The 20,000-nt window shown below is 46.1% G+C and overlaps 1 protein-coding gene across 2 annotated transcripts in view; it reads left to right on the plus strand.

Annotated features, from left to right (window-relative positions):
• The window catches only part of LOC143038609 (facilitated trehalose transporter Tret1-2 homolog), a 156,135-nt gene that overhangs the window by 95,409 nt on the left and 40,726 nt on the right, over positions 1–20,000 (plus strand). Inside the window, exons 1-2 of one of the 2 annotated variants that reach the window (XM_076208050.1) lie at positions 7,932–8,736; positions 19,780–19,915. In XM_076208050.1, coding sequence (XP_076064165.1) covers positions 8,560–8,736; positions 19,780–19,915 — 313 coding nt within the window. In that variant the 5' untranslated portion in view covers positions 7,932–8,559. Of the gene's footprint in view, positions 1–7,931; positions 8,737–19,779; positions 19,916–20,000 lie in introns of those variants that run through there. The other variant, XM_076208051.1, reaches the window with a different exon arrangement.

Genomic DNA, 20,000 nt, shown 5'->3' on the forward strand with positions numbered 1-20,000 from the left:
GGGGATAGGGGATGGGAAGTGGGGGAGTGAGGAGTGGGGAGTGGGAATGGAGTACGGGGGGATGGGGGGTGGGGTTGGTGAGTGGGGGATGGGGGATGGGGATGGTGGGATAGAGATGGTGGGATAGGAAAGGTTATATGGTCCAGTCCCACCACGTAAACATTAGAGTGTCCGAGTGAGAGAATTGAAACGAAGACCCACGACCAGTCAGGAGCTCTCAAGCCTTTCTGGCTGCGACAAATGACTTCGATGAATCCGTGACCCAATCCCTCCCACCTCCCACAGCAACAAACCAGTTCTGGAAATCACTATAACACAGTTCCCTGTCTCCGTGTATGTTTGACTATGTACGTATATATGTATGTATATATATATATATATATATATATATATATATATATAAATATGTATGTATGTATGTATGTATGTATGTATGTATTTGTGTATGTATGTAATGTATGTATCTGTATATGTACGTATGTATGTATCTATGTATGTGTATGAGCTTGTATGGATCTCTAACTCTCTCTCTTACACACACACACACACACACACACACACACACACACACACACACACACACACGCACGCACGCATGCATACACACGCATGCACACACACGCTTTGAAAACTCTGATCTAATGCAACACCGGTCAGGGAGCTGTGATGGTTCGGTAGCTTTCGTGCCCCGCTCATGTGTAGGTGCCAGATGCCCCATAGACGTGGACGATGGCGCCACCTTGACCCTATGAGTTCGGTGAGCCTGAGTCACTAAGAGCTGTCACCAGAAGGGAGGAGGGGGAGCTTGAAGTTCATTGAGACACGCCGGGGAGTCTCCGCAGATGAATAAAATCGCTTGACGAACACATTGCAAGTCCTATCGGCATCATGGCGGTCTTTGATGATTCTATTCTGGCCATCGCAAGACGACTTCATTCACCTGAAACGAACTCAACGGCTGGCGACAACAGAAATCTCCGAAGCCAATGGAGCGCTTCGCCCAAAACGTAAACAAGCAGGTGCGCATGCGCAGCAGCAACAGACTGCTGGCTGGCTCCCGCCGTCGCCGACGCCTCGAGGTGGTTGCTGGCCTGGCTCGAAGAACTTATGGGCCTCTATTGCCCATCTTGCAAGTCGCCACTTTTGGCCATCGTTTCCTTCCTTCCTTCCTTCGGTCCTTCCTTCCTTCCTTCCTTCCTTTTCCCCCTTGCCCTCCTTTCCCTCCCACCTCCCTCTCTCTCCCCCCTTCTCTCTCTCTCTCTCTCCAACTCACTCAGACTCCTTCCCCCCCTCACTCTCTCTCTCTCTCAGAAGTTTAAGGATGCCGTCTTGACCTTTTCTCGTTAGGATTTTGTCGCCATCATCAACGTCGTCGCTGTTGTCGTCATCTCCGTTTATGTTTCCCCGTGATGACGTCACCTTATAGGGTGACGTCATTTTTATGACATCGACGCTCGACTGTGACGTGCGTATTGGTGGAGACATAAGAATATATAATATTATATGAAAATGAGTTAAGGGGAAGGCAGAGTGTCTTTATCTGTCACACACATACACACACACAAACACACACAAATACACACACACACACACACACACACACACACAGGTTTTTAAAACACAAATTAAATCAATTTTACCGAAAAAGCGAACAAATATCAGCTGTACACAGGACAAGAACATCAAAAATTGCACATGTAAACGTGAATACGAGTATCTTACCATCAACCACGTTCGACACCAATGGCGTTATCACACTGGACTGTTTTCCTCCGACAGTTGGAGCAAATAGTTTACCATAGTGATTTTGCAACGGTAAACGTCCTGGAGGTAGTTGGTATCGCCGACAAATCGGAGGTTGAAGGAAAAATAGCTCAGTGTGATAACCCTTTTAGTCGAGACGAACCTTATCGAGATATGTTGATGTGATGGGGACGCATCACAATGGGAACAAAAATTGACGAAATAACACCGAGTTATGGAAAGGGTGACGCAAACAAGGTCATCATATTAAGACAACAGGGCAGGACTCGCAGTAATGGATTTAAATTAGTCAAATTTAGATTTAAGAAGAATATGGGCAAGAGCTGGTTTACCAGTAGAGTGGTCAACGAATGGAACAGACTTAGTAACCATGATGTAGTGACCGCAGAAACTATCGGTTGTTTTAAGAAAAGCTTAGACAACTTTATGGATGGGGTGACAGGTGGTAATGGACATGGAACTGCTTAATGTTGGCCTTATGGTCTCTTGCAGTCTTCTTCTTTCTTGTCTTGCCTTGTCTTGTTATGTCTTGTCTCGTAGTTCTGATGTTGACACAATGACCTGTCTGAACTTTCTTTGGTATGTTGTTGATATGAAACAATCCATTGGGCAACAGACGTGACATAAGTAAGAGGACACATTCCAGCAAGGGGCGATTCATAAACGCCAACAAAACTGAGGAGGAACGGGAAACATTCACAAGTATCCAGAGCTCCAGACTCTGGGGAAGGAGGGAAGGGAGCAAGGAAGTCTTGAAGCTGTGTCATTTAACTCCTTGAATCCATTAACGTTAGGCCACAGTCGAACTTGCTCTCGCTTCCTGGCAGACGAATTGATTCAGGACATGAAGCATCCATGCCTGAGCGTGCTAGGAGATGAAAAATGTGGGGCTTCGTTGGGGGTTGGGGAGGGGCGAATGTGGCCATAACCTTGAATAGATGGATGGATGGATGGACTATGGGATTTAGGGCAAAGCCCAATCGCCAGGATCTACAAAGATCATTCATCGCTAAAGCCACAACCTTGGTTCTGTTCCGTGTAGTAGTTCACTTTTTCTTCGAGTTACCTCGCCCTTTATACCCCCTCACCCTCCATTTTTTTTTTCTTTCTTCTTCTTCTTCTACTTCTTTGAGGTTTGCCTCATAAGCGGTCAAGGTTTGTCCAAAGGGCAGGAGTGTGATGGGGGAAGGGGGGAGGGGGGATTGCATCTGGCGCTGATGAGGATTCCATACAAGGATGCAGGAGAGGTCATTGCACTGGCTGATATATGATCATGCAAGTAAAGTATTGGGCAACAATTTGTTTTCCTAGTTGTTCTTGTTATCATCACCATCATCAGTGTCCTTGTTGTCCTCATTTAGGTCATCGCCGTCGACGTCATGACAAGAGAGATGATGATGATAATGACAACAACAACGTATATGATGATTATCATTGTAATCATACAAACAATGATAATGAAGAGAGAGAGTTAAGGACAACTTTTCACGGCTGAAATAAAAAAAATAATGTCCTAACGTCATACGCTTTTATTCAGGACAATAACGAGGAGAAAGAGGAGGAAGGGGAGGAGGAAGAGGAGGAAGAGGAGGAGGAAGAGGAGGAGGAGGAGGAGGAGGAGGAGGGGTAGTCTTCTCTTTGGTGGCACCCTTCACAGATTTAGTTTTGGTACTGCTTGCCTCCCCGAAGGGAGGAGGGGGAGGGGGGGAAGTGGCACAGTGCTTGTTTCGGGGGCTTAATTGGTGGTAATGGTGCGTCAACAAATGGTGGTGATAGGGGGGAGGGGGAGAGGGGGAGAGGGTGGGAGAGGAGGGAGAGGAGGTGAGAGGAGGGAGGGGAGAGGGAAAGGGGGAGGGGGAGGGGAGAAGGGGCAGGGGAAGGAGAGAGGGAGGAGAGAGAGGAAGAGGAGGATAGGGAGAGGAGGAGAGAGGAGGGAGGGGGAGGGGAGAAGGGGTAGGGGAGGGAGAGAGGGAGGGAGAGAGAGAGGGAGGAGAGAGAGGAAGAGGGGGATGGGGAGAGGAGGAGAGAGGAGGTAGGGGGGAAAGGGGGTAGGGGGAGGGGGAGGAGGGAAACACCAGATGGCAATTGTCTAAAATTTGCAACAACAAAAAAAGTAGTCTCGAAAGATGAAGTTGGGTTTCAAGAAGTAAAAAAAATATGTATATTATTTTTACGTAAAAGACACAAGAAAAATGAGAGGAGGAGAAGGAGGAGCGAGAGAAGTAAGAATAGAAGATAGAAAGAAAAGGAGAAGGGGAGAAGGACAAAGAGGAAGATGAGAGGGAAAGAGCAAAAGTGGAAGATAGAAAGAAAACGAAATTGGAAGATGAAAAGAAGAAAAAAATTGAGGAAAAGAGGAATGGAAAAGAGGAGTGGAAAAGAGGACAAGAGAGGAAATAAAGGTCGGAGGAGGAAGAAAATGGGAAACAAAAGTCTGAAGAAAGAAAAATAGGAAGGAGGAAAAAAAACAATGATCAAAGAAGCAAAAAATCGGGATGTAAAGAAAACACGAAGAAAAACAAAACAAAGAAAAAAAAAGAGGAAAAAAATGAAAAGACGAGAGGGAAATAAGTAGACAGAAATAGAGAGGAGGAAAAGAGGAAGAAGAGGGAAAAGAGCCACGAGGACAGAAGGGAAGGAAGGAAGGAAGGAAGGAAAGATGGAAGGAGAAGGAAGTGTAAAGGCAAAAAAGACTCGCAATTGAAGGAGAAGAAACAGCAAATGATAAAGCAAGGGGCAACCAGACCTGAACGAAAAGACGGACGAAGACGAACAAGAAGAGAACGAAGAGAAAAGAAAAGAGATACGATCAGAGAGGAACGAGAGGTGGGCGTGGAGGAGGAGGAGGAAGAGGAGGAGGAGGAGGGAGAGGAGGAGGAAAAAGGGGCACTGTTGGGGGATTATGCGGAAGAAAAGAAGAAGAAAAAGAGGAGGAGGAGGAGTGAGAGGAGGAAGAGATTGCGAGGAAAGGAGGAGACTGAGTAGAAGACGGAGAACCAAGAGGGGAGGAGGAGGAGGAGGAAGAGGAGGAGGAAGAGGAGATGATTGTGGAGATGAAAGAAAATATAAGCAAAAGAAAAAAATGAAACGATAACAAAACAATAGAATGTAGAAGAAGAAAATAAAGAAGAAGAAGAAGAAGAAGAAGAAGAAGAAGAAGAAGAAAAGAAGGAAAAGGAATTTGAGAAAGAGAGGAATTTGAGAAACAAGCATAAAAGAGAAGAGAGGAGAGGGGATAGGATAATAGATAGAGGATGAAGAGTAGTAAAAAGAGAAAAAAGAGATACAAAGAGAGAAAGATAGTGTAGGAGAAAAGAATAAAAAAATATATATACATACGAAGAAAAGAAGAAAGAGTAAAGAAAAAGGATATGGGAGACAAATAAAAGAAAATAAAGAAAATATAAAAGACAAAATAAAGAAACAGACAGAGAGATAGATAGATAGGGGAGGAATGAGGAGAGAGAGAGAGGGGAGTGAGGAGAGAGAGGGGAGTGAGGAGAGAGAGGGGAGTGAGGGGAGTGAGGAGAGAGAGAGAGAGAGAGAGAGAGAGAGAGAGAGAGAGAGAGAGAGAGAGAGAGAGAGAGAGAGAGAGAGAGAGAGAGAGAGAGAGAGACGCGTTATAGGTGGAAAAGAATGAGGAAGAGAAGAAGGAGGGCGGAGGAGGAGCAGGAAGAAGGAAGAAAAGGAGCCGTATAGAAAGAGGGAGGAGGAGGTGGAGGAGGAAGAGAGGAGGCAGGAAGAAAAGGAGCCGGATAGAAAGGAGGAGGAGGAGGAAAAAAGAAGAAAAGAAGAAAAGAATCTAGATAGAAAAGAGGAAGAGGAGGAGAAGGAAAAAATATAGAAGGAAAAGAAGGAGGAAGAGGAGTCGAAGGAAAAAAGGAGGAAAAGGAAAAGGAAGAGGAGGCGAAGGAAAAAAAGAAGGAGGAGGAGGAGGAAGAGGAGGAAAAGGAAAAGGAGGAAGAAGAGGGTGAGGAAGAGGAGAAAAAGGAGGAGGAGGAAGAGGAGGAGGAGCAGCAGGAGGAGGAGGAGGTGAGGAGGAGGAGGAGTAGGAGGAAAGGAGGTGGAGAGGTAGTTTCTGTCCATAGTTACTGGGGCCAATTTTTGTATTGGCGAGACAAGAATCATCTCTTGTTACAAGGTCGTGTGCGTGTGCGTGTGTGTGTGTGTGTGTGTGTGTGTGTGTGTGTGTGTGTGTGTGTGTGTGTGTGTGTGTGTGTGCGTGCTCGTATCACTGTACGTATCACTGCTCGTATCACTGCTCGTATCACTGTACCCATCCAGAGCTAAGTAACATCCCAACGAGCAAGCCCCAGTAAGATGGGAAGTGGCTGTCACTAAATAACAAAGAACGAAGATCGAAGTCTACAAAATCTGTGAAGGAGGCGGGGGGGGGGGGGTTCTTTACCCTCCGGTCCTTGGTCCGGGTCCGACATCACAGAACGTCTGGGTCGTGGTGGAGGTGGGGGGGGGGGTTGTATGCCATGAAGAACACTTCCGGTAAATTTGGACAAAAACTAGTCCCGCCATCCCATCCCTCTGTCAGACCCAATGGGACTCGATCTGGGATCGGGAGTGGGGTAAGGAGTCCATAGGGAAGAGGAGAATGGGGGAAAGGGAGAAGGTGGAAGGGGTAAGGGGAGGGGAGAAGGGAAGGGGGAGAAGGGGGAGAAGGGTGAGGGGAAAAAAAGAGAAGGGAAGGGGAGAGAAAGGGGAAGGGAAGAAGGGGGAAGGGGGAAGGGGATGGGGGAAGGGGATGGGAGGGAAGGGGAGAAGGGGGAGGGGAGAAGGGGGAAGGGGAGACAGGGGAACAGAACAAGGGGGAAGGGGGAAGGGGATGGGGGAAGGGGATGGGGGAAAGGGATGGGGGAAGGGGGAAGGGGAGAAGGGAGAAGGGGAGAAGGGGGAAGGGGGGAAGGGGTGGTTAACGAGGTTAACGACAACGATCCGGAGGCGGCAAGTATGATAATGATGATGAAATGGGTAAATTGACGCCCGAGACAGAAGGTGGCCCTTTTAGAGGAGTTAACACATCCCAACAACCCACACCCACATATCACACGCCCACATTAAACGCCCACAAAAAACACCCCCACCTCCCACAAAAAACACTCCCACCTCTGCACACCCTACCACCACCACACGCCCACCTCCCTTCACTCAGATCCTACGATGAATGAAATAGTTTGTCAGCAGCAGACAGATGTAAAGGAAAAGGTGTGTGTGTGTGTGTGTGTGTGTGTGTGTGTGTGTGTGTGTGTGTGTGTGTGTGTGTGTGTGTGTGTGTGTGTGTGTGTGTGTGTGTGTGTGTGTGTGTGTGTGTGTGTGTGTGTGTGTGTGTTTAGTGTGTGTGTGTGTGTGTGTGTGTGTGTGTGTGTGTGTGTGTGTGTGTGTGTGTGTGTGTGTGTGTGTGTGTGTGTGTGTGTGTGTGTGTGTGAGTGAGAGAGAGAGAGAGAGAAAGAGAGAGAGAGAAAAGAGAGAAGAGAGAGGGAGAGAGAGAGGGGGAGAGGGAAAGTGAGGAGAGAAATAGAAAAAGAGAAAGAGAAAAAGAGAAAGAGAAAAGGAGAGAAAAGAGAGACAGAGAGAGAAAGAAAGAGAGAGAGGGGGGGGAGAATCATTCGAACCACTATACTCACTTGGAGAGTGCCACGCAGCATCATAGGTATTCATCATTTCGTCGGCTAAAACAAACGCCTCTATCCCTGCTAGGAACAATATCCTTCCGACATGGTGGAGGCTTGAGAAGCGGTCAAGGAGTCTTCAGGAGCCGCAAAAATAAATAAATAAATAAATAAATAAATAAATAAATAGATCAATAAATAAAAATAAAAATAAATATTTTTTTCATCTTCAGTAATAAAAGGTTGCCGTGAGGCTCTGGTCCGTAGGGGTGTTACTAAAGTGCTCGAAATATGGACTAGATAAGAATCGGGTGCTCAATGCGAAAATGGGCGAAGGAGAGATGGAGAGATGGAGAATGGGAATACTAGAAGAAGGAAATGAGAGAGAGGAGGGGAGGGAGGGAGGGAGGTAGGGAGGATTGGGCCAACTGAAGCGCTGTAGTTTGAGGAGATCTACTGTGGGAAGGGTAAAAAGGGAGTTGGGAGGGAGGAAGGGAGGGAGGGAGGAGGAGGGTGGGAGTGGACTCCATCAGTCTCGACTCCTGAGTTCAGTTCGCCGCCACAGCTCACGACGTCCGGACGAGAGCAAGAGAGAGAGGGAACGAGAGAGAGAGAGAGAAAGAGTGCGTGTGTTACGTCGTGTGGGGCTAGCGGGCAACCCCTATTCAGACACGTTTTGTTATATTTATCAGTTGCCCCCCACCCCCTTTTCCCCGCTCTTTCGGAACCCGGGCGTTGTGTTGTGCTAATTCACGCGCGCGCGTGCGCGATTGTTCGGCAGCAAGTTGGACATTGTCTAGAGACTATTGCACTAACTCAGCGGAAAACTTTTGCTCGTTTGTAAGCAACTCACTCGTAGTAGGCTACCACAAATCTGAGAAGACTAGTTTGCAATCATTTAAGCGGAGAGGAGAACAATCTCATCGAAGCAGATTAGAGAGAAGAGTATTCGATACTTCTTCGCCATTGAACGCATGTGTTGTTATCGAGACCTGGACCATTGAACTTGGTGAACGCGTCGAAAGATTAGAAGGGGGGAAGAAGAAACCCGTAAGGAACATTTTCTCGATAAGAACGAACGGGTCAACGACCTTACGTGCTGAAGAAGATCTCAGGTCCTGTCCCGGGCATTTTCAAGTCCCCCCTGCGGACCCCGTCAAAGAAATTGTTTGAAATGGACCTGAGGGGAAACGGGAACAGCGAGGTTCCCGGAGAAGCTGTCGAGCTTCTGACGGACTACCAGTCCAGGTCGCTCCAGCCTCGAATCGTCAAATCCGGGTCCATCTCGAAGCCTCCACCAAGCCTCGATGACAAGCCTCGCAAGGGTCATGCTTGGAGTGTGACCAAACAGGTAAGTAACTGGAGAAGGAGGAGGAGGAGGAGTTGGGACAATGGCTGGGGTGGGAGGATCTGAAGGAAAGAAGGAAAACCAGTCCGAGCAAGAGGGAAGTGGTCCAGTGGTTAGCATGCTCGGCAAAGGCCTTAAGTACCACTTGTTCGAATCACCTCCACACCGGAAAATGACCGACTTCCCTCTCTATGGCGTATTCTCTTTAACGATCGACGATGTAGCAAAGCATATTCCCTAGGAGAATACTGCTAGCTTACTCGCAGAACATTGTAGCTTTCCTCTAACCATCGACGATGTAGCAAAGCATATTCCCTAGGAGAATACTGCTAGCATACTCGCCGAACATTGTAGCTTTCCTCAGACATTATATATTTCTGCAGACGACGACGCTATCAAAACATCAGTACATCTAACCAACACTCTCACACCTATTGTTGAACAGATTCCATTTCTAAGCTTAATCTTCGACTTTTGCTTTTCTTGGATCCCTCGCCTAGAAAAACTAAAAATTTCTATCCTCGAACCCGTGACTTTATCAAATTACTGCCCCCACACAAACTGGGGAGCCGACAGGCGACCCTGTAGAAACTACCAAACCCTCGTATGAATCAAAATTTATTACGAATGACAAGTTTCCTCCTCTGTCTCAATCGCAGACTCTGTACGCTCTCTTGGTCTCTGCCTCAGCACAGGTGTTTTCTGCAGTAGCTTAGTCAAGACCTAACACGCAGAGAACGAGTACACCTTCTGTACGTCCACCGTTCCTAGACATCACCAAAATATCTCGCATCAAGAGCTCCCCGATACCCATCTCCATTTACTTTCCACTCCTTTTTCCCCCTCAACCGTCCAAGAATCCAACAGAAGCATCAGCACTGTTCGCGATCATTCTGCATGTGGATGGCAGATTTGCTAACCACAATAAAGATCAAGTCACAACACCTACCCAGGCCCCTTGGGGCTTCCCCCACCCCCTGCACTCCTTCTGCTTAGCTGTCATCATTTGGCAAGTGTTTCTTTCCAATTACCCTCTCATCCCCTGTCATCAACAGGCAGCTTCTGGTTTGACCGCGGAGTGGGTTAAGCAACAGTGTCTCGCATGGGCACGTAGATCAGGTCCGTCACCACCTTCCCATTTGCTTTAATCTTTGCTGTTCTCAATCCCTTACACCTTATTTTCAACCCCCATCTCCCTCTCATCCTTCATAATCATCTCTGATCTACGCAACTCCCCGAAAATTCTTTCAATTCTCCATTCCCTCCACCCATTACCCCACAAATTCCACTCGTGGATCATCCAAGTCTCCTTTTGCTGGGTGCCATATCGTGCCTGCATTCCCGGCAACGAACGCGCGGACAAAGCAGCTCGGGATGCAGCACTGACCTCTTATCGGTGCTTTAACCCTCTGTCTACATGTTATTCTACTACACCCTCCTCTCTACACTACAAATCATGTAGCAAAACATTTTAAGAGACAAATCATCTATAAATGATCAAATCTATCGTTTGGCCATGGATCTCTTTCCACCAGTGTAACCGACGCCTTGAGACAGCACTGACGCTCTAGAAACAAAATGGTGTCGTCACACATATATTATTCTCATGACTATTGACAGACCCCTATCTGCCCTTGGTGTTTCACAGTCCCATTTTACAGTACCACGCATTTTAGTTGAACGCCCTACCTACATTCCTCACAATAACCCTCCACATTCTCACCTTCCTCCTCAAACAAATATTACATTACATCTTATTGAAAGAGGATCGACACCAATACCTAAATTTTTTCTCCACAGTTTCCTTCAATATTCTCGCAGCTTATAAACGTCTCGCTCTCGTGCTATGTACCTACACCCAGAATGGTTATCGATAACGCAATATGACGCCATTTGTTAAACAATGCCACAAACTGTGATGTCACACATTGAAGTAACACACGAGAGGAAAAAAAAATTTATGTCACAGAAACACCCATCTGACAGCCAAGACTTCTACAGCGGTCCGTAGGAGCCATCAGGTGACCATAGGGCACTCGCCGAACGTAGGATCGTAAATCACTTGACGAGGTCCTCGTGATGTAGCCGAGTATCACGTTGCGTGTACGAGACCAGGAAGACGGAGTATTGCGTCATGATGAGGTCATAGTGACGTCGGATCGTAAAGTAGATGGCGCCACTTTAGTTCAGGAGTACCTGTTCTCAAGGTTTTCTTGTTCTTGTTTGAGTGCATCCCTCAGTCGTGACAAAAATTATTAAATTGCACCCGGGATCAAAATTCCACCGAATGACAGGTTAAATATGTAATTATGACGAGCTACCTGGCATTTTTCTTATGTGCTAACAAAACACATTTATTATTGAAAAACATTAGTCGGTTTAAACTCAAACAAATCGATGTAAAGTTTTGTATAAAAAAAATCATCGTTGACAAGCTGTTGGCGCGTCATTCCACCCCCTAACCCCCTTCACCCCTAACCCCCTAAACCCACACCCCCACGCCTAACCTGGATAATCGAGTTAGCATCATTAAGAACATGGTGACGCAACTATTTTTTTTACTCAAACAAGTTCCTTTTTATTTTATTTCTTATCTTATTCACTTATTCACCTATCTCTTCGTCTGTTCATTTGCGTACTCATCATTTATTCATGTTATTAATTTGTCAACTTGTTCATTTGTTTAGTTATATTTGGCTGAAGGAAGAAAAAAAAAAGTCCAACTATTAAGTGTCCTTCCATGGACCATTTATCCACGACTTCCATTATCCACCAAATACATATTCAGTACTCCATGTGGAACTGAGAGGGGAGAGGTGGAACAGGTGGTGGATGGGAGTGGAATGGGTGGGAGTAGGTACGTGCCTCTGACTTGGCTACCTCCCTTATAAAGGGGAAAAACCTCTTGGTACATATATATATATATATATATATATATATGCATGAGAAATCACATAAACTCGTGATTCTAAATATGCGGAAAAAATCACCAAGGAAAAAGATAAACTGATAACCAAGCGCTGTCGTCTATTCAGACATCCTCAGGGTACCCTGAGGATGTCTGAATAGACGAAAGCGCTTGGTCATCAGTTTATCTTTTTCCTTGGTGGTTTTTCCGCAGATAGATATAGACATATTCAGTTGCTAGTGTCATCTGCAACCCCGATTCAGTTGAGGGGGAAACTACCGGAATCAGGGCGCATGACGCAAGACCTCCTAAAGATGTCGTTTCTTGTTCCTGAAAGGTAAAGTGATAGAAGAGAGAAATACAGAAATGATAATAGATAACGATTTGATGATAATATAATAATAAAGATATAATGATAAAAATATAAAAAGATAAAAGATAAAGATAAAGCCCACGGCTCGGCTCCCCGCCGCTTTGGTTTGCGCAATCAGGGCTCGAACTCGGGTCTCCACATTGACAAGGCGACATCACAACATTTGTCAACGCAGGAATGTTTCATCCAAGCCCAAAGCAGCAAAAGCAACAACAAGAACCGCTGTTACAAGAATAGAACTTTGTTTGTCAACCTCGAGATAAAGTATTGTCTATTGTGCTTCAGCGATTAGGAGTCTCGAAGGTCCCTTGTCCACCGTGGTGACACAACAGTGGCCAGTACATTTCGGTAGGCAAGGGTCATGACCATTAACGTCGGAGCAGTGGTGGATCCAGAGAAGGGGATGCTGAGAGGGCTGAAACCCCTCCACCCCCAAATTTGTTCTTTCATGACCACATTGCAGAAGTCGAGGAACATGTCACCATAACACCGGTTCATAACAGAAAGTAGTATCATATTGGCAGAAGTATATTCATCACGCCATTGAGGGTAAATCTTTAAAATGTCATATCAAGTATTAATTTTGCCCAATATTCTGAAAAAACTAAAGCGAGAACATATAGTCCAATCTATATTCGAAATCATCGTGTTCTTACTAGAGTACATCTCTTTAAAAGCATCGTCTATATTTAATCTGTATTTACAAAATTCAAGCTAATCCCCCCTCCATGTTTTGATCCTGGATCCGCCACTGCATCTGAAGCACAACAAGCACCGAAGCGTCCATGTGATTCACCATGGTCTTGGATCACGTGTCGGACTCGTGATCGACAGTTATTAACCTCCCGGATGAGAACTCAGAGCTTCTATATGACTGATCTATGGGTAATACTGTGACCTTACACGCACACACACACCCAACTCCCCGCCCACGAGAGTTGGAGTAACAACCCGCAGTGCAGCGATACTGAAATTATTTCAGCCCTGGGCGGGATTCGAACCCGGACCGCCGTAGTGGCAGGCGGGAACTCTAACCACTGCGCCACGAGGTTGTGTGACGCCGGCCTGGTGTGTCTTGCGTCATCCTAGCGAGCGAGCCGCCATGACTGTAGAAAGAATCAAGGTACCGGCCGGTCCGCGCCGAACTCCCATGATGAGGTTTCTTGTTAACCACAAAAAAAAAAAAAAAAAAAAAAAAAAAAAAAAAAAAAAAAAAAAAAAAAAAAAAAAAATATCTGACGACAGGTTTACAAGAATATGTTTCTCGGCACTTTACGAAGACGAAGGGCCTGTTCACACTAGCGGTTTGAACCGCGCGGAAACCGCGGCGGGAGCGTATAGTCAAGGAAAAACATTGCGGTTGTGTGTAAACGCTTCCACTAACTTGCACTGTAACTGAACCGCCGCGGTTCAAACCGCTAGTGTGAACAGGGCTGAAGAGGCGAGATACACTTCTCTGAAGAGAGCGAGAAGTCTCCCTTTGTTGGAAAAGAAAAAATCTCCGAACTGAAACGACAATGGAAGCGTAATAAAACGAAGAATGACGCTCTAGGAATACAATTTATATTTATAACACAGATGAACTAAACAACAGATAAGCGCCACGATAATGGAACGTAAACCATTTTTCCTGTTTTTCCCCAAACAAGGCTCCAAGTACCGACGTTATCTAATCATTTAGGGTAAGCGGGAAAGGCGACGGAGTCTGAGAAATGCATTGCAACTCTGGCTCGCAAGACAAAAACAAGAAGTCAGATAGCAACAGGCCTCTGAAATGCATTTTCTGCTTCCTATCATCAAGGTACGAGCCAATCGTACTTAAGATATTTTTGGAGTACTAAGTATGCTTAAGATATCTCTGGAATGCTAATTATAGTGAAGATCGGACCCGAGGCTGGTGCAAATGAATATTCTACGTACAGTATAGTTCATATCCTTGAGTAATTACGCTTGGTTAATAAATAAGTAGATAGACAAATAGATGATTGATCGATTCGGTCGAACGTATTGAACTCCCTCTATCAGGAGGCTAGGACGGTGCCCCTTACAGAGAACTTTGTAACGTGGAATTGAAAGAACCATGCCCTTGGTCCAACTCGCTTGCGGCAAACTCGAACTACCGTCGCCTCGACCTCCGCCGCAAGTAGCGACGCTCTAACCCGCTCGGCCAGCGATCATAAAGACAAATAAGTGAATAGATCAAATGAGATATGATGGTGAGTGGCGTACACCAGGAGGCACTTGGGTCAAAGGAGTCGAGGGGAGAGGCTGGTCAGGGGCTGGAGCTAAATTCAGTGACCTTTCACTAACGTAGAGCTTATTTTCACAAACTAAATCGAGTTCCATGTTGAAACCAATTACTTACGTGGTAAAACAAGAAGAAGCAAAGTGTAGAGCCACACGGGCACAGCCTAAAGTTCCGAAAAAGAGAAAAAGAAATCAAATTAAGAGAGAAAGTTGTTTGGGCCTCCGTCGTTTTCACGACGGGTTTTCTTGTCGTAAGAGTGGCATAATAACTTCAAGTACCGGGGACATCAGGTGAACCAATGAGGAGTTTGAACAGCAACGACACCGAGCATCGCACACACAGGGAGATCTGAAACGCCAGTCGCAACATGGCGCGCTTGTTTCGAACTCACCACGTGGGCCCGGGTCCAAATCCACCGCTGACCCGCCAATTTGAGTTTACAGAATACCAAAGCTGGTGTATCCGGTAACGGCCATCCTCCTCTTGGTGCGTGTAGATGTTGCATCACCCTGTACATGAGCCTAGTGAACACTTGTGAACATTGGATATCGAGTGGCAGGTGTGTTTGTGTGCGTGTGTATGTGTGTGTGTTTATCTAGTTGTATGCGTGTGTGTGTATGTGTTTGTGTGTGTGTGTGTGTATGTGCGTGTGTGTGTGTGTGTGTGTGTGTGTGTGTGTGTGTGTGTGTGTGTGTGTGTGTGTGTGTGTGTGTGTGTGTGTGTGTGTGTGTGTGTGATTTCCACATGGTCCTGCATCAGGTGCTGGACAAATTATCTGTAATTATTACCCTTCCAGATGAAAGTACATAGCCCGTATGGCCTGATCTATGGTTAATAATGTAACCTCTCTCTCCCTCCCTCTCTCTCTCTCTCACACACACACACACACACACACAAGGGGATGGGGAGCAGTGTGTGTATGTGATGAGGGTTGGTTTGTGTCCACTGGGTTCATGAGCAACATTCCGTCTAAGCTATGCGCATGCGTGCTCACATGTTTGACAACTAGCGCACATAAAGAAAAAATGTGCGCACACAGGGTTTTCAAATCATATTAAAAACCATCCATTAAAGAAGCTCCACCGAAACATCAACTTATAAATTCTCTAAAAATATGGTAACTTGCCAACCGTCAAACCAATAATTGATTGGTGGTAAAACGCAATACAAACACACGTATTTGCCTAAATGATCAGATGGTGACTTGCATGGGTCCGCACATACTTTTCAGAGAAGGCAAAGTTTGCACACAAGCCAATTTCTGCACGCACTCACGGCAAAAAATTAGAGGGAACATTGCTCATGAGCGTATGTGTTGTGTGTGTGTGCGTGTGTATGTCTGTGTGTGTGTGTGTGTGTGTGTGTGTGTGTGTGTGTGTGTGTGTGTGTGTGTGTGTGTGTGTGTGCGCGCGCGCACGATGCTACCTGTATACGCGAGATGGCGTTCGTGATATAAGGACACTGAAAGAGACAGTCAGAGGAAGGTAGGGAATAAGAGCTCAAACATGAACAAAACCCCGCGAGTCTAAGCCACGCGCCTGGTATGCAACGGTGAGAGTATCTTTTTGTAACGGGAAGTAAGAGTCCGCAGCGAGTGACCTTGAGACTCCGGTGGTTTCCGTTGTGTTTCAAACGCTGACACGACGTCTAGACTCTAGTCTACGGCAGTCCGCCATCGCCTAGCCCCTTCTGTTACTGTTACTGTTACTTCTGTTACTGTTACTGTTACTTCTGTTACTGGTCCCACGATGTTCCATTGAACGGTGGACGAACGAGCAAGCAACCCAGCGAACTCTCGGACAAGACCAGTCCGTTTACTTTTCACTTTGTATTCTTCAACGTCGACGATCAGATGACAAACAGATGCATGCATGCATGTGTGTGTATGTGTGTGTGTGTGTGTGTGTGTGTGTGTGTGTGTGTGTGTGTGTGTGTGTGTGTGTGTGTGTGTGTGTGTGTGTGTGTGTGTGTGTGTGTGTGTGTGTGTGTGTGTATGTGCGTAGCGCTAATGTAGCAAAGGAATTAAAAATCTTGAATGAGACAATCTTAATCCCCTACTACCAAGGATCCACCCCTGGGCACCCACAGGGGTGGATACTACGTGAGACTGAACTATTATGAAAGCTTTGGAGAGAAATGTGCCTTTAGCAGCTCTCTCTAGATTTTCTTTCTAGCAGACCAGTACCAACTAAAATGTACTGCTCTGGCGTGTTAGGTTTCAACCTGGTTCCGTAACCACAAAGTCTCTGGTTCGATCCCTAGTGGGTGCCGGTGATTGCCACCTGCTCTCACTACCAAAGTACGTTGGGCAAGCTATTAGCTTCTGACGTAGATAAATACATCTTGACGTCGCATTTTGCCCACCCGCATATATATTATGCCACACGACATACCAGTTTGGAGATGAACCAATTCATCAGACTGTAATCCTAGGTGAGGAGAGGAAATCCCTGTTATCATCGGAGTCCACAGGTCGGCTAGGGATACCCGGTCCCCGGCAAAGGCAATGAACCGGTCAGGAAGCGGCTGACGCAATACCGCGGGTTAACAGACCAGCCCCGTCTTGACGCAATACTCAACCCAGCCGCGGCTTCGGAGATCCCAAAAAGATCTACAGGACATTTTTCCTGTTTTCACCGCGACTTGCTGCGTTATTTTGAGAGATAAATACCCAGGTTCAAGTGTATTACATCACCTAAAACCCGGAGATCGACAATTCCTCCCGAAACCACCCCCAAAGAACTGATGCAAGTTTGAAGCCAAAACAGACAGAAACAAACACAAGCACGCGCTCGCTCGCTGAGGGAGAGAGGGATTTCCCGCGCGATTTTCCCGCGCGAATTCCCTCACCACGCTGGCTGGAGCGTTGGGAGAAGCCCATTTCTCACCCCCCCCCCATCCCAACCCCAGGCTTCCGTATCTGGTTATGTAAAATATAAACAGGGGGTTCAGAGCACCGAAGGCATTAACATCTGTATGTTGTTAGAGTTCGGTTTAGCCAAGACGGGCGAAGCCTGTGGTCTCGTAAAAATAAATTATAACATGATGATAAACAACAATAATAATAATAATAGTAATAATAATAAAAATAATAATAACAATAATAATAATAATAATAATAATAATAATGATAATAATAATAATAATAATGATAATAATAATATTAATAATAATAATAATAATAATGATAATAATAATAATAATAATGATAATAATAATATTAATAATAATAATAATAATAATGACTGCATAAATACTTTGGGATAAAGAGAGATGAAACTGAGGAGAATACCAAAAAACAATCTTATTCAATTGACCATAGAGGTTCTATCGGCACGCGCACACACGCACGCACACACACACACACACATACATACACGCACATACACACATACGCACACACACACGCACCTCCGCCCTTTTCACCTTGGCAGCCGTCAGGCTGGTCTCCTCCAAGTCTCCGGATGGGTCATTAGGACGTCTACAAGCACAACCACTAAATTAACTTTGCGGTCTCCCCTTCCTTCTCCTTCTCCTTCTCCTCCGCCTCCTCCTCCTCCTCTTCATCCGCCTCCTCCTCCTCCGCCTCTGCTTCCTCTCTCTTGTCCTTTTCTTTCATTTATCCTCCTCCTCTCTTCGTCTTATTAACTCACTCCATCGTCGTCATCATTATCACCACCGCCATCACTAATATCACCACCATCTTCACCATCTGGGTCATCACTATTGCTACCACATTCAAGACGATTTCATTCCGACAAGGAGCGTTCTTATTCTAAGAAAATCCTCACGAGGCGCTTCACTCCATTCTATGACGTCATTTATATGCTTAATTCTTGCTGGAACACAACATGTATGTGGACAAAATGGGGACGCATTGGTCGGTACTCCGTCTGGTTCCAACTCTGCCCCCCCCCCCACTGCGCCTCACCTCATTCTCCTGTGCCACCTTCAGCTGATTGAAATAGTCTGTCGTCACTCAACAAAAACTAGTGAGGAATATTACGAAATTGAAACTGTTCATCTCTTCAGTGTGTTTTTATTATTGCTGATGCCAGGCGGTTTCGTTCATTTGAAAGGGATTTATAGATGCCCTGTGCATACTGGGATGTTGTTCTCTTCGTTTCAAAAAGCGGTGATTCCCCCCATCCCTTCCCCCTAAAACAAAAATGGGGGAAATAAAATACCCTCAGATGAACCGCACCGGGTAAGAAGAGAACGGGGAACAAGTCCATGCGAAGGCGTACACCATTTGTAAGGGAGGGTCGGTGAAAGAAAATGAACCCGAGGGACAGAACACATACCGAAACGCCCTCGGACCCGAGTCGGCCGGCTTCTCTCGGAGATCTGAAGATAACCGAATGGAGGAAGCGTTGCATCTTATCGGGGCGGGTGACCGCAGACACAAGATCCAAATGGGTCTGAATGGTCGAGGAGAAAGTTCTCAGGTATGCCCACTGGAGTCTCCGAGTGTCCGAAAGTGCCCTAAGGAGACTTCCGGAGTGTTTTCATGCGTCTTGTGAAGCCTTTGGGAGTTTCTTGGAGTCGGGGGTTCTTCTGTAGTCTCCATGTCTCCGTTCTTTGATTTAAGATTCACAATCCTTTTCAGTTCACTATAATGTCAACCTTCAGCTAAGTGGTGTTTAGTCGCCAGCCAGGTAACACATTCTAATTTGTCACCAGGTGATTTAATTCAGCTGTGGTGTCTCCATCGGAAAAAAAAACTATTAAACCTTTTCCGTTCGGACGCACTCCGCTGTTTTTTTTTTTTTTTTTTTCGTTTTTTTGTCTGCTACCAGGTCATACTATCAAGTTGTTGTTGAAAACTCTCTTAAAAGTGCCGCGGGTCATTTCCCTCAGACATTATACTAACTTCCTGCGTTTGTCAGGTTAGATCTCCTTTAGTCCACCCTTGATGTCCTCAGCAGTCACTTTCAGCACCAGCTTGCATCCTCCCAAGACCAAAAAATTTTGTTAGGTTAGATTAGGTTAGGTTAGATTTGGTAATATTGGTTAAACATGGTTATATTTGCTAATGTCAAACAATTTCACTCTGCTGACGAGACAGACTCGGCACTAAATAAGGTCTTGATTAAGATCTTATCTCTGCATTCGATCCACATCAAAGATGAGGTACGCAAAGCAAATATCATCGGGTCAAAGAGGTGGAGGAGAGTCCTGCCGGCTACGAATGAAGACGGCCTCTCGGAAGAAACCAGTTAGGTGCCTTCCAAGTCCCGAAGCTTTGAGACTTCGCATTGGCTTCGGCGCCGCGGTGAAGGGGGACTGGGAGGCTGCCTGCGTGTCAGCCAAGGTTCTCAGATCCGGAAGAGAAGGGTGAGTGCGGCCACGCATCGTCTGCACCCACTGACCCTTTGAGTACCTTCACTGACGTACACGTTGCCTGCCGCCAGTTGATTTTTATTCCACCGAAGTAGAGAGTCACGGACACTGGATCCCACTGGGATCCAGTGCTGATACATTGGTGATTTTCATTCTTTCTTTCTTCTTCCTCAGATCGCGGCCGCCATCTGCGCGTCGCTGTCTTCGGTGTCGATCGGGTTCATCACGGCGTACTCGTCGCTCACCCTCTCACAGCTCCGAGCGGACTCCTCCATCAATTACGACGACGAACGAGATTCGGGATGGATAGGTGAGTACAGCCCTAGCCATAAAAAAAAAAAAAAAAAAAAGTGTGGGACACTAGTCCTTTCTGACACGACCATTCACTTGAATTC

This window comes from Oratosquilla oratoria, chromosome 24 (genome assembly GCF_046742065.1).
Source record: "Oratosquilla oratoria isolate Oo_2021 chromosome 24, ASM4674206v1, whole genome shotgun sequence".
NCBI classification, from domain to species: domain Eukaryota; kingdom Metazoa; phylum Arthropoda; class Malacostraca; order Stomatopoda; family Squillidae; genus Oratosquilla; species Oratosquilla oratoria.